Genomic DNA, 15324 nt, shown 5'->3' on the forward strand with positions numbered 1-15324 from the left:
TTGCTTAAGCTCAGGAGTTCGAGACCAGTCTGGGCAACATGGCAAAACCCCATCTCTACAAAAAATACAAAACTTAGCTGGGCATAGTGGCATGTACCTGTAATCCCAGCTACTCAGGAGGCTGAGGTGGGAGGATTGCTTGACCCTGGGAGGTTGAGGTTGCAGTGAGCCGTGATCACATCATTGCACTCCAGCCTGGGTGACAGAGCAAGTCCCTGTCTCAATCAATCAATAAAAGGAAAATAAATATTATACATTACTATTTTTATTTTAAAATATAAAATCTGTTTCTTTAGTGAATTAAAATTTTAATTTCCTCATCATAGATATTTTTATTGTTTTCTCAGTTCTTTCCCATAAGTCAATTTTACTTTCTGGTTGCTTTTATACTTCCTGATTGTAGGTTCCTAACATGTCAGCAGTATCAGGTAATAGAACAAATGGCAGTCATATCATGTTACATTAAAGCTATGTGTATAAGTTATGTGCATTTTTCAGGTTCTAGGTTTATAGGCCTTCTTTTATTGAAGACTCCCAATTTGGTGAAATAATTTATTTTTTAGGAATTATTGGGTTGAAGTTGAATCTAGCAAGGTTTGATGGCATATTAATTTATTTAGAGGTTTTGCCTCATTTAAATAGAAATCTTTTATGTCTATCCTATTTCTTGTATTTTTATTTTCTATGTGGTCAAAATATGACCGCATGGAAACAGACTCTGAAATACCTGGTTTTCTCTAGTGCTTAGAAAAAGAAACTTGATAAGTCTGAATACAAAACATACTTTAGGTATGCTGATAAAATGAAGATGCTTTCCCTTTTCTATTTTTTTTCTCCTCTAAATTGCTAAATATTGGAGTCTTCCAGGGCTCAGCCCTCAGACCTTCATTTCTCTATATTCACTCATTTATTTGATGATTATCTCAAGTTTCACAATTTAAAAGACCATCTGTGTGCTAACTCCCAGATATCAAAAGATAACACCTCTACACCACTACCCTAGTTGCAATCACTATTTTCTGCAGTAGCCTCCTAACTGGTCTTTCTTCCACTCTGCTACTGTATTCTCATTTCTCTTGCTGCTCGATTAATCTGTTAAAAAAATCAATGGTTTCTTCTCACATTCAGAACAAAATGAAAACTCCTTATCATGACCTTCAAGGATACATTGTATATCACTCTCTCTGTCCTCAGCTTTGATTACTTTGTACCTCTAGCAGCATTGGCCTTCTTGCTATTCCTCAGACATACTAATCCCTTTTCCCATTCAAGGCCTTTGCTGTTTGTTCCCTCTTTTTATAATGTTCTTTCTTTTGTCCTCTCCTTCAGATATTTGCATGACTCACTTTCTACCATTGTTTAGGTCTCTAATAAAAATGTCACCTTCTTAGAGGGATCTTCCCTGTCCTCTTGTGTAGTTTCTGTAATCCCCATTTGAATTAAATTCATTGAGGTTAATGACTTTATCTTGTTTGTCACTGTATTTCTCACTCCCTAAACAGTGACTGGCTGCTCTACATAGTTCAACATCATAAATGCTCAATGAATATGTTAAATGAGTGGATAAGTGCATGCCCAAATAAATGCTCACAGAATTTGAACAGTTTTGCAAATTCTCAAATAGCTCTGAATCTTGCATATTAATCCTTTTTTTTTTTTTTTTGAGATGGAGTTTCACTCTTGTTGCCCAGGCTGGAGTGCAATGGTGTGATCTCCACTCACTGCAACCTCTGCCTCCCGGGTTCAAGCTATTCTCCTGCCTCAGCCTCCCGAGTAGCTGGGATTACAGGCTCCCGCCACCACACCCAGCTAATTTTTTGTATTTTTAGTAGAGACGGGGTTTCACCATGTTGGCCAGGCTGGTCTTGAACTCCTGACCTCAGGTGATCCACCTGTCTCAGCCTCCCAAAGTGCTGGGATTACAGGCATGAGCCACCACGCCCGGCCGCATATTATTCTTTTATATTAGAACAGCAGTAGTTGGCTGTGGTTCACACCTGCATTCCAAACACTTTGGGAGGCCCAGGCAGAAAGAGTGCTTGAGCCCAGGAGTTTGAGACAGTCTGCGCAACATAGCAAGACTCCATCTCTACAAAAACTAAGAAAAAAAACTAGCTCACTGTGGTGGCACATGCCTGTAGTCCTAACTACTTGGGAAGCTGGGGCGGGAAGATGGCTTGAGCCCAGGAGGTTGAGGTTGCAGTGAGCTGGCATCGCACCACTGCACTCCAGCATGGGTGATAGAGAGTAAGATCCTGTCTCTTAAAAAAAAAGAAAAGAAAAAAGGCAGTAGTCTCGTAGTTAATTTAGCTTAACATTTGGTAACTAGGCCTAAATATTGAATAGAGGGTCATATTTAGTCATAGAAAGTCTCAGTTTATTCTCTAAGATTTCTGGGCAAGTATATTAGCAGAGTGAGTTAGTTATTCATTGGAGAAGTAGGGTAAAATAATGTGCATTTTTCTGCAACTCCATACCACCAGCCATTTAGTGTTCTTCCATAAGTGCATTAAGTATGTAAGGTTTCATTCGAACTTTTTGTCTTAAAACCAATATAAATTTGAGTGGCTGAACAACAGAGGGGAAATAATGTAGGCTATGGAATCAAATCTATATTGGATTCCTGGTTTTGCATTTAACTGTGTGACCTTAGGGAAATAATTTCTCTGACTTACACTTTCCTCACCTGCAAAATGAGAATAATGGTACCTGTCTCATATGTTTATTGCAACACTTAACGTGTTAATCTATGTAAAACATCTAAATGCCTTACATTTAGTAAGTGCTTAAAAAACAATAGTTTTGTTTGTTTGTTTGTTTGTTTTTAATAATAGCAATAAACAGCACCAGGTGGCAATCTGTTTGGCACTCTTGCCTTAACCATTAAAGAAAGGATTACAGTGTATTTGAGAAAGATCCATACATTCAAGGGATATGATTCAACAATAGTTTTAACACTTCATTTATAAACTACAGTTGATCTCACCCTATAGGAAACTTTCTTACAATCAGCATGAAAGAAAAATAAATTTCCTTCACAGTATTGGCTATGAAATTTGCTATCGAAGAATGTTATTTTCATAATAGCTTTTCTGTTTATAGGTAATCATATAATTTGTATATTTCAAATGCCTGCTGCTATTCAGTATAATTTCATAAAGCAGAAACCTTTTCAACATAAATTTTAAATAATGTTTTTAGTTACCTTGCTAAACTTATTCAATGCTAGAGCTTTTGAGAGATCACTTATTTTTATGTATAGAAAAGATTTTTCTTGATTTGCACCCTGAACTTAAAACTCAAGTTGAACTCATAGTAGCGTCTTTATTTACTGACCTTCAGGCAGTGTCATGACACTCTCAGTACCACTTTTGAGTTCCAGAGTAAAAGGGCCAGGGGTTGGGAGAATATTGATGCAATTTCTCTTAGAGGGTTTGGCCTGTAATTGTGATTAATAACAGTTGCTTTCACTATCTGGCAACAGGCTGGTTTGTCTGCCTACAATCATGCTGTGATAAATGGAGCTATGTTAACTCTGGTTTTGTGTATCAGAGAAAACAGATGTAGTCTGGAACTGGAGGCTATAGGAAATATAAAGCCTACTTAACTTAATCTTCATAGTGCTTGTTTTTGTAACTGACGAGCTGGTCAGTTTCAATAGCAAAGTTTATGTCAGCCATGTATTTAATTTCAATTTATGACTTAAGTTTTTAAGTTGTTCATTTGCTAAAATCATACCTAAGTCCTTGTCAGGAAGTTAAAAACCTTGATTAAGTATAACCAGCCTTAGTTTAAATATTGATTTTTTTTACCTAACCAAAATTACTCCCTATTATAATTATAGGGCAGCTGCTGTTACCTTTTTTTGGTAGTCTTACCAGAATCTAATAGTAGTAGAAACTTTAAAAGTAAAAGGAAACTACTCAAAGAAGCTGAGCAAAAAAATCAGGTTTAGGGCCATTTGTTAATTTGTAGTGTGAAACAAAAGGCATATAGATTGGAAAGGAGGAAGTATAACTATCCCTATTTGTAGGTGCCATTATTGACTATATAGAAAATCCCAAAGAATGTACAAAAACAGAGTCAGCAAGATTTCAGGATACAAGATCACACACAAAAATCAATTACATTTCTAAATACTAACAATTAAGCATATAGAAACCAAATCTAAAATATAATACCACTTGCAGTTGTTCCAAAGAAAATGAAATAGGCATAAATCTAGCAAAATATATACCGAATTTGTATTCTGAAAATTACAGAATCTTGATGAAAGAAATCAAAGAAGACCTAAATAAATGAAGAGACATACAGTATTCATGGTTTGGTAGAAAACTCAACATAGTAAAGCTGTCAGTTCTTTCCAAATTGATCTATCTGTTTAGTGCATTTTCTGCCAAAATTTCAGCAAGATGTTTAAATAGATATAGAAAATATTATTCTAAAATTTATATGGTAAGGAGAAGGAACTAGACAGCTAAAACAAATTTGAAAAAATGAATAAAGTAAAAGCAGTCAATCTACCTTATTTCAAGACTTACTATATAGTTACAGTAGTCATGACTGTGTGTTATTGGAGGAGGACACATAGACCAGTGGAACAGAATAGAGAACCCAGAAATAGAGCACACAAATATGCCAAGCTGAGTTTGACGAAAGTACAAAAGCAATCTAGCGGAGGAAGCATAGCTTTTTCAACAAATAGTACTGGGCGGTGGGGGAAAAGAACTCTGACCTAAATCTCATACCTATACAAAAATTTAACTCAAAATGAATAATGAACTTAAAAGTAAAACAAAACTATAAAACCTTTAGAAAAATGCAAAGAATATCTTCAGGATCTAGAGCCAGGCAAAGAATTCTTAGACCGGACACTAAAAGTACAATTTATAAAAAATTGATAAACTGGATTTTATCAAAATTAGAAACTTTTGCTCTATGAAGGACTCTGTTAGGATAAAAAGATAGGTTATAGAGTAGGAGAAAATATGTGCAAACCTTATATCCAAGAAAAGACATATCTATTATATATAAATCTCATAGCTCCTTAGTAAAAAGCAAATATTTTAATTAGAAAATAGGCAAGAGACATGAAGAAAAATTTCACTGAAGAAGATATACAGATGGCACATAATGACATGAAAAAATGTTCAACATCGTTAGCTATTAGGGAAATGAAAATTAAAGCCACAGGAGATATCACTACACACCTATCAGAGTGGCTAAAATAAAAAAATAGTGACAATATCAAATTCTGCCAATGATGCAGAGAAACTGAATCACTCATACATTGCTTGGGGGAATGTAAAGTGGTACAGACATTCTGGAAAACAGTTTGGCAGTTTCATATGAAACTGAACATGTAATCACCACTCAACCCAGCAAATGCACATTTGAGCATTTGTACCAGAGAAATGAAAACTTATGTTCACATAAAAACCTTAACATAAATATTCATAGCAGCTTTATTCATAATAGCATAACAGACCCAAACTGGAAACAGCCCAGATGTCCTTCAGCTGGTGAATGGCTGCCTACACATACTGTGGTACATCCATACCATAGAATACTACTCAGCAATAAATAAAAACAATGAACTATCGATACATGCAACAACTTGGAATAACTCTCCAGGGAATTATGTTAAGTGAATAAAATCCATCCCAAAAGGTTACATACTGCCTGGTTCTATTTCTATAACATTTTTGAAATGACAAAATCTTAAGAGTAAAAAAAAGATTAGTGATTTCCAAAAGTTGAGGCTGGAGAGGGTGTGACTGTAAACAGCGCAGGGATCCTTAGTATGATAGAACTGTTCTTGACTATATCGATGTCAATGTCTTATTCCTTTGATAGCTACCAGATGAGTTTAGCCTTTCCAACACTGATCTTTATCAGATTACTATAAGATAGAAAATTTGTTTTGCCTTTTAATTTTTTCAGTTTCTTTGACTGGCCTTTTCTAACAAAACGTATATGTTGATTATAATATTTTTCCATTGAAGCAATGTTGTAGTTAGAGTGTAAGAACATACTGTGGAAACCAACTTAACCCACAATTTAACTGAACATTAAACTATTAATATTTCAGCTGTAGCATAGGTTAAACAGATTTGAGAGTTGACAGAAAAACCTGTAGCAAGAAGATACTGATCCCTGCTCCCCACCCCACCATCCCCCCACCCCTGTGTGACTACAGGGGCCAAGCCCAAGACAAAAGGGCCAGGGACAACATTGTGTTGGCTGTCTCTTACCACATGCTATACCTTTAGTAGCTTCTAGCCTCAGGTATATCACCAGGAGAGTGAGTATAGGTGGCTTGGATAATATCACTTAGCTTTGGATCTCTAAAGAGAACTTTTTCTCTTTGACAATTTTATGTTTATAACTTAAAAATAATATGTTTGTTAATCTGAGAATGCCTGTTTTACATTATTACATTGTTACAGAATACTTTTATAGTTAGTTTCATGTGATTAGCAAACAGTTAATCCTGGGAAGAGGTTGGTTGTCCCCTCTAACACTACTTTCTTACATAATCCAGCAGTAGTTTGGTCAGATTAAATTAAATCTTGAAATACAAAGTCAATGCTCAGATCACTCGTATAAGCAGCTAAGTCTAGGTTTTCTTCTTAAAATCTGACCTATAGAATAGTGCTAAAGAGATATCCAGGATACTCAAACTAGAACTTTCAAAATATAGTTGTTATAATGGTTAGATGCTTTTTGCTTTGGCTGAAGTCTACTTCTGAGCTTCACCTTCAATAATCTTCTAAATGTATGGCCCATTTCATAATTTGTTCTTTTTAATAAGTCTATAATCTTTTTGACTTATAATCAAATGTGTGATTCAAAAAATTAAAATTTAGCTAGAGACCTCTGTGACCAGCAGACGCTGGATTTATCCCTTTTAGATTAGGACTGTTTGGTAGTTTCTGCTAAATCTTCAATCCGTTAAGCCTCAAAGAGTAGTTTCAGATAATTTTTGGTGGCCAGATTGGCCTCCATGTCCACATTTTCCATGTACATCATTTTATGTCTTATACCTTGCGTACATGTCTGTTCATTCATTTATGCTGTTGATCATACCACAGCTTCTTTCTTGCATTCTTTCTTGAATCTCTTAGCATCCAGGGGAATAGTGAGCCTGTAATTTGAAAAACTGTACTTGAAAGTTTTCATATTCTCTGTTCCAAAAGTAAAGTTTTAAAAATGTGCTATGTGTTGTGGAAGAATACACACAACTTGTTTGATCCAGTCTCTATATACATTATTAGAAATCAAATTGTAAAACAGTGAACTCCATTTTTAATTTAAGCACAGCCCCCCACCCCCCGCCGCATTAGTTTTCTTTCTTTTCTTTTCTTTTTTGTTTCTTTTTTTTTTGTGAGCTATGGAGTCTCGCTCTGTCACCTGGGCTAGAATGCAGTGGTATGATCTTGACTCACTGCAGCCTCAAACTTCTGAGCTCAAGTTCTCCTTCCGCCCAATCTCCTGAGTAGCTGAGACCGCAGATGCGTGCCGCCACATCCAGCTTATTTTTTATTTTTTTATTTTTATTTTTTTAGAAATGGGGTCTCACTATGTTACCCAGGCTGGTCTTGAACTCCTGGGCTTAAATGATCTTCCCACCTCAGCCTCCCAAAATGTTGGGATTACAAGCATGAGTCACTGTGCCTGGCCTAGTTTTCTGTAATACTCAGTATTTGGCCCATCTTTTTTATGTCTTATAAAATACATCTAAATACTTAAGTACTTAAGGAATCATATATTTAGAATAATAGAGAATTATGGAATGCAAGGTACTTATCTTGTTTTCAGAGATGGTGATCTTGGCTTTTTGTAGCTCTAGTGTTGACTCTCAGGCTAGATTTATACTTCTAGAGCATCAGAAGTCAAAGGAATATGTTGGGTCAGTAGCTATGAATACCCCACATCAGATGATTCAGGTCTAAAAAAGAAGAATAGGCTTTATGTGGTATGTGTACACATGCCTTTCAGTAGATAACTATCACATACAAGGTAAATTGAAATAGTTTTAGGCCACCTGTTATTTGCTGTCTTCAGTCATTCATTTTCCCTTCCTTTAATATGGTGTGCTACATAAGGGACAGAGTATAATTTCTTCCCTTTCTGAAAATGAGCTTTACAGGTGTTTAATAAGGAACTGCTATATAGTTGTATACCCATGTGTGTTAACATGGGTACAGATCAGTATGGTCAGCTAATTTCTGAATGCCTAGCAGTACAACTAAGAATTGTACAAAGGGCATTATTAGTGGTGGTGTTTAGCTCTGGAATAAAAATCTTGTACTTTGAAGTGTGTTTCTTCTCCAAGATTAAGGCCTGTGGTGTTTGTTGTTTTATTGATCCATGTGGGGTAACTACATAAGGTTCTCCAGAATATCAAGAAGACTCCAATAATTGTCTTGTTGTTAAGGCATATTGAACGTTTTTCTTTGAATGTGTTTTCTATCTGTATATGTATCCTATGAAGTAGTTGACTTAAATTGTTAAACAAAGCCAAAGATTTCTAGTACCTTTAATTGCATAAACCAAGATTTCTGACCCCATTTCAAATTCTGTTATCAGTGGCAGAAGAAGTGCCAGACCTCTGCCACGAAGGGGTTAAATGCTTTTATCAAATGTGTTTATGAGGGGCCACAGCTTTGTTGGCCGTACTGCCCCTTTTTTTTTCTACTTTCTACTTCACTAATCAAATGTATATTAGATTGATTATTGTAAAAGTATAAACCATAGAAAATTTGACAAGATAGATGTGTAAATTATCCTTCTGACAGAAGTAATGATGCACTCCAAGCACCTTCTGTTTTCCAGCGCTTGGTGAGTGACTTCATTAAATATGCAATGGCTGTTGGGTGGCTTCTCAGACGATGGTTCAGTTCCTTGTGGAATTGCATTATTACTAGAGGTGTAAAACCAGGCAGACAAGCTAGCTGTTGGGCATCCTGCTGAGGTTCTAATGTGCTCCATCTTGTTGGAGCAGTTGTTTGCAGTCTTTTCAGGACAATTACATCCATAACCACAGGATACATTCAGTGAAACTGTATTACAGATAACAGTGGAGACGTATTCACTGCTTGTCACCCCTCTCTCTCTTCAGCTGCCTCAGTGTGGGCAGCTTATAATAGTATGGTAAAGCCCCTTTTACCATTCACAGAGTAGTTGTTAAAAAAAAAAAAAAAAATCCTGTGGAGCAAATCTGGAAAAAACTGATTTTTAACTTTTTTAAAAAGTGCTTAAAATAATAGAACATTAGAGTTGAAGAGACTTTATAAAGTCTAATCCATTTGCAAGTGAAAAAACAGGCTGAATCATAGTCATGGGCAGTCCCTTAGGAGATAATAGAAGGTCCTGGTAGAATATCTTTTAGGTGGTAGAGATTGCAGGAATAGGGATTTATTTACTCTTAGCTTCTGGTTTTAGAGCTATCTCAAACAAAATTTTTCATTTTGAATTTAAGGTTTTTTTTCTGCTGAACTTCATTTCCCCCCGTCTTAATACCAGCAATACCTTTTTATTTCTGAAAGCCAAGCAGATAATTTGCTTTCTGAGATTATCACAGTATTTATTATTTTGATGACAATTTGATGGTTTCTTAGAGAACTGGACACAAAAGATGGTTTTAGTTGAGCTCGAAATGGTATTTAAGGTTTCCAAAAGGCAGGTGCTATGATGTATCACTACAGCCTAATAAATGGGAATGCATTATAGAATGACAGGCTGAATACTTTAATGAAAGAAGGTTTCCCATTTCAGTTGGTCAATTAAATCACTGTTGATGACTTTGGATCATTAATGAACATTTGTGGAAAATGACCATTTGAATTCAATTAGTATGATAATAGGTTTTTTGGAGAAGTACAAGTACAAATAATCCTAACTGTAAATTAAAAGATTTATCCATTTTGCCACAGATAAGTTAGCGTATTGCTTGCTTTTTCATACCAGAGCAAACTGACATTTCAGAATTCTTTTACAGATTAAGTACATATTCTTTCTTACAAAAGTTCTACTTACAAAAGGTTACGTTTTTCATTGAGTACCTTTTGAAATATAATTTATGCTGCTAACCATTATGTTACTTCACTATTCTCAGAACAAATTAGCAAGACCTAGAAACAAAAAAAGGGAACTTTGTACAGTATGTAAAAGCAAAAGATTAAGTTTACGATGGATTAGGTATTTGATTTATTTAATGCCTTAGGAAAAAAATTCTAAATCTGGAAAAACAGTAGGAAGAAAGCAACCATTATTTGGGAACATGCAAATTTATTTAAAAGTACTGTGAAAAGAAAATGTAAATAGAAGCTTAATAGCCAGATTTTTTTCTTGAGCCTATTAAAGTTTCAAATTTTCTTATTATTTTAAGCCTTTATGTTCGTTAAAATATTTTAAGGATATATATACTGTCATTTTTGCTGAATTTACCCAACAAATTCATCTCAATGTCATGTTTTTCTTTAGTTAACTTCATTTTCTCTAAAACTTGGGTGTGTTTTGGTAGTTAAGGCAGAGGTGGGTTCTTTCGAAATGCACGTTTTTCTCATTTTGTTGTTTGTAAAATGGGCTATAATCTCTGTCCAAGCTTCCTTCAATCTCCATTTCATAGTTTACAGAGAAAGGAGACACTGTGGAGCACAGACTTCCCCTGGGAATACATTGGGCTTAATGAGCTTGATAGTCTGGTGGGCTCAATAAATCAAATAAAGCAAAACATTTCTCATTTTTGAATAAAAGCATTTATCACACAGTGTTTGTTCACTCATGGTCACAAGATTGATTGGTTCCCAGTATCATAGCATATATTGAAGCATTTTTGATTTTGTTTTTCCAGTGGGCAAGTTACGGAAGCAATGGCTAAAAGAAAGTATCTCTGATGTCGGCTTTGGGATGCTGAAGTCTGTCAAGGAATATGTGGACCCCAATAACATCTTTGGAAACAGAAACCTTTTATAAATCCATTAGTACCATTACAAAAAAATGTCAATTTTTTTTTAAGTTTTCAACTGTGGTTATACTAGTAATCAAATATATCATGGACTATATTTTGGATACTTTTTTTGTTGTTGTTTAAAATAAGTTTGTTTTCATTCTGTAGTTTGTTTTGTTTCTACATCTATGGATTGACAGATGGTATTCCTAAATCTCTCTCATTGTAGGTACATCATTTTACATTCAGCGGTTGTCATTTCAAATTTTAGTCAGGCAGCACAAAGCTGCCAATTATTCCAGAGGAAGCTGCTGCCAGCTGTTTTGTATTGTTGCTTCCTCTTGGGGAACAAAGACAGATTTGGTATCATTGATTGCTCAGCTAGCCTCTTTTTAAAAGAACGTTTCTGGGAATCAGATGTCTAGGGAAGGATTCCACTGAGGAGTGATACACGTGTACATTGTTTAAGAGCATAGTCTAGTGTGAGTAGGCCATTAAGGGGAAGGATATTCATGAAAGAATTTAGGCAACCTGTTATTTAGAAAGCCTTCACGTCTGTAAGGTGCTTGGCCTACTTTTTTTTTTAAATTAGTATACATGCATAAAACCTTGTATCATCAATATACAAATTATTCTGTTAGGGGACATGTTTTTGTTCTCCATGTTTCTGTTTCTATTGTGGTATGAGTTGTATTTGTATCACTGAGATAACCTATTGTTATATTCTAATTCATTGATAATATGTTTTGTAAGAAAAGCTGACATCCTTCATTGCAAGTGAAGAACAGGTTTACCATGAAATGAATGCCTTTCTTAGAGTCCTGATGTTTCTGATTTCACATTCTTGTTGCTGAAATGCAGAAGAAACAGCTACAGCAAGAGCAGAAGGAAAACTATTAGACTTAATGTCTCCAATTGCAAGAATTGTTTCACTAAAGAAACAGTCATCATTCAACTACTGAATTTGAAAGCCTCAGCAGTTTCAATGACAAAAATCATTTTTGCTTTTTTAAAATTAATCCCAATGGCATGATAAATTTTCATATAAAAAGTAAAGTTTCAATTTAGTTTTTAATAATGGTTTAATGCCTTTTTTGAATAACTGGTTTAACCTAATTTTTTTAAATGTAATGTATTAATGCATATACCATAATCAAAAGTTTGAAATATCCTGTTTCTTAAATAATGAGAACATTAATCACATTTAGCAAGCATTTGTACATTCAAACCTGGATATTAAAGTGAAATGATTACTTTGAATCACTGTCTGCCAAGGTTCATGATTCACATTTTGAGATGGATTCTTTTCTTAATGCAATACCTAACTTTTGATAATTTTTTAAAACTAATATTTGATCAGATAATGTAAGTCAAAATGCAGACGATCCTTTAAAAGGATGCATTGTCTGTGTATGTAGCAACAGCTCCAAAGTATTTTTGGGCAGTTTGATACCTTTTATATCTGAAGTAGCCTTAACCAGAAAAATGGTAATTTAAAATTGACAAAATGATATTTTTAAGACTTCAAAATGATAAATAATTTTTAACTATTAAAATTGGCCTCAAACTAATAAATCTGTAATTAAATTAGAATTAAATATCAGTTTAACAACAAAATGAAATATTTATTTTTTAGAAGCTGCCTCTCTTCATTGGTCATTTATTTTTAATTATAAAATTTCCAACAGATCTTTGCTTTAAGCCCTTGATATTTGACCTAGTTGGACACTTGATGAGGAAGTTGCCTCCAGAATTATAAAAATCTCAGCTTTATAAAATGCATCTGTTCACGAAGGTAATTTCTTTAATTGGTGATCAAAATATAAAATTAAAGAAGGTACTAATGTCTCACTGGAAGTATATATATATATATATGTATGCGTGTGTGTGTGTGTGTGTATATATATATATATATATATGTATACGTTTCTGAGTAATTTTTAAAAAATAAAACAGGTTAATAAGAAGATCCATTCCTTTGCATGTGATTGTTATAACATTCTTTCCCAGGGAGTTCAATTTCAGCAACCTCAGAAATCCATACTTGATATTAGGAAACTGTAAATGTAACACCTGAAATTATTATGTTCACTATTCTACATGAACCTTATGGAAATTCATGATTTATGTCTTTGTTTTTCTTTTTCCAAGTATATGCAGGACTCCCCAACCTTGATCTTATAATGGTGACTGCATTTTGTAGGTGGAATCATTTCTACCGAAATCATTTTGAAACACAAGAACATTGATCAGTACTGTTTCACTCTGATTTAGTAAATCAGAAAGCCTCCCCCTACCCCCAGCCCCCACTTTCACACACCTACTTCTGGGAGGTGCCTCAGTATAGACTTGGTATCTGTGAAGGACTGAGTTCATGAATATGCACAGAAGCACTTAAACCATGCCTCTTATTTCTATAATATCTGAAAATGGCTTCATAAAAGTTAAGTCAGGAGAACACTGTTTACATGACACTTCTTAACTCATTTTTAATGTTTATTTTTAATTTCAAAAACTTGTTGCCTATTTGGTTTTCAGTACTGCATAACACTGACTTTCTTAAATTAGTCATAGTTGCAATAATTTACTTAAATTTGGTAATGTCACATTTGGGTTGGGGTTTCAGTGGGAATAGTAACTTGCCGCTAGTGAGAAATGGCATTGAATACTAAAGGCTCAATATGAACAGGCTTTATAGACCCTTAGAGAAACTGTTGCCTTAATGTTTGGTGCAATTTCTAGTAGTGCATAAGTGAATTTAGTCTTATGATAAGTAACTTTGAGCTGTTTTTAGCTTAGTAAGAATTGTGGAAACCACATGTTTATTGTGCCCATCATTTTACACAAAGAAAAGAGGATTATATTATTTCTTCTAAGGAAGTAGGAGTTTTCTTCCTAAAAGTGCTTACATATTGTAGTACTATTACTTAAAAGTTATTTATGAAGTTGGAAGCCTTCTAGTTTGCCTGTGTTGATGTATTTTGAAAACAAAATTGCAATAAAGGATGAGCTTCCATCGGTGTGTATGGTATACCAGATACAGATGGTTGCAAGGAAACCTTTTCCCCCACTAGAATAGTCTATTAGTAACTGCTAAGTCCTAGCTTGCATTTTTGAAAATGCCTTTCTGCATGTTAGCACCCAGACTTTCCTTTGTCATATTCCTTTATAGCTACAACTTAACTGTAGCTTATCAGAGAAGCTCTGTAGTCCTACACTGAAGTGTGTTCCCTTGGCTGTTCATATGGGGCTGGGTTTGGTTGAACTTCTATTCTGTATAAATGCTAGAACACAGTTACTACAGACTGATTCACAAACTGCATGTGCTGGTGCTTGAGGCAGCCAAAATGGAATGCTGTGGAAAGCATATCTGTATCTTAAAAAACACTCAGACAGGAGTTAAGGACAGCTTTAATAATTTTTTTGTTTACCACTTAATCTTTATCAACTTTGATTTTAGTTAGGGCTTAGCTCATGGTTGAAGAAAAGTGGAAAATAACAAGTGCCCATTTAGGTTTGAAGAATCCAGAATGTTTTACCTTTGACTTTATGAGTTATAGAAGCTTGGCTTTGCTCTAGGCTTCATGTTCCCAAATGAGCCATATGTCAGTATATTCACTTAATTCTTACTAATTTCAGTTTCCTGTAAAGGAAACAACTTACATATTGATGCTTAAATCCAGAAAGTATAAAAGGTTTTCTTAAACTGTTAAAATATAGTGTCTGATATAAAGGATGTAAGTTACTCAGCTTTCTGCTCCCTAAGCCAAACAGTGTTTGTCTTCAGTGTGAAATTTAACTGTAAAAACTACTTGTAATGTCAAGAGATTATAGATCATATTATTAATAAAATGGACCTGGGTCTAATATTTTTTTTTTCTTCAAAGGGAGTGTGAAGCTGTTTATTCTTCTATTTGCATATGAGTTTTTCTTTTAGTTTTAGTTTTTCATGTTCATATTTCCACTGATTTGAAAACACAAAATTTATTTTTATAATTTTGTTGCTTGTAGCATAATCAAGTGCAAAATCAAGTGCAACCTACTTGTGACTAAATCTCTTTGGATTTATAGCTGAGGATATTGTTAGCTAGGTTTTGTCAATCCCTAATCATTTTTTAAAATCAATGCTGTATTCCCAGGAGGCATTGAGACTCCTATGAACCTGAAGCACTCCCTTTTGAACCTTGGAAGATCCTCAAAGAGTGAGCACTCTTGTGCTCTTCTAATCATAATTAATTCCTTAACAAATCAGAGTAAGGACCACTGACATATAGAACACTCAAGCCAAAGAACCATCACAGAATTTAGTAACTTTAGTTCTGTGAACATGAAAAGATTTCTTTTTTGGTTTCCAAAGGAGATTATTTATT

General features: G+C 34.5%; 1 protein-coding gene across 3 annotated transcripts in view; it reads left to right on the plus strand.

Annotated features, from left to right (window-relative positions):
* Positions 1-14840, plus strand: part of AGPS (alkylglycerone phosphate synthase) — a 149458-nt gene extending 134618 nt beyond the window's left edge. For all 3 annotated transcript variants that reach the window (XM_003815523.5, XM_055108799.2, XM_063595447.1), the window contains one exon: positions 10859-14840. In XM_003815523.5, the coding sequence (XP_003815571.5) occupies positions 10859-10980 (122 nt within the window). In that variant the 3' untranslated portion in view covers positions 10981-14840. The remainder of the gene's footprint in view (positions 1-10858) is intronic.
* The last annotated feature ends 484 nt before the right edge of the window (positions 14841-15324 follow it).

Source organism: Pan paniscus, chromosome 13, assembly GCF_029289425.2.
Source record: "Pan paniscus chromosome 13, NHGRI_mPanPan1-v2.0_pri, whole genome shotgun sequence".
Taxonomy (NCBI): Eukaryota; Metazoa; Chordata; class Mammalia; order Primates; family Hominidae; genus Pan; species Pan paniscus.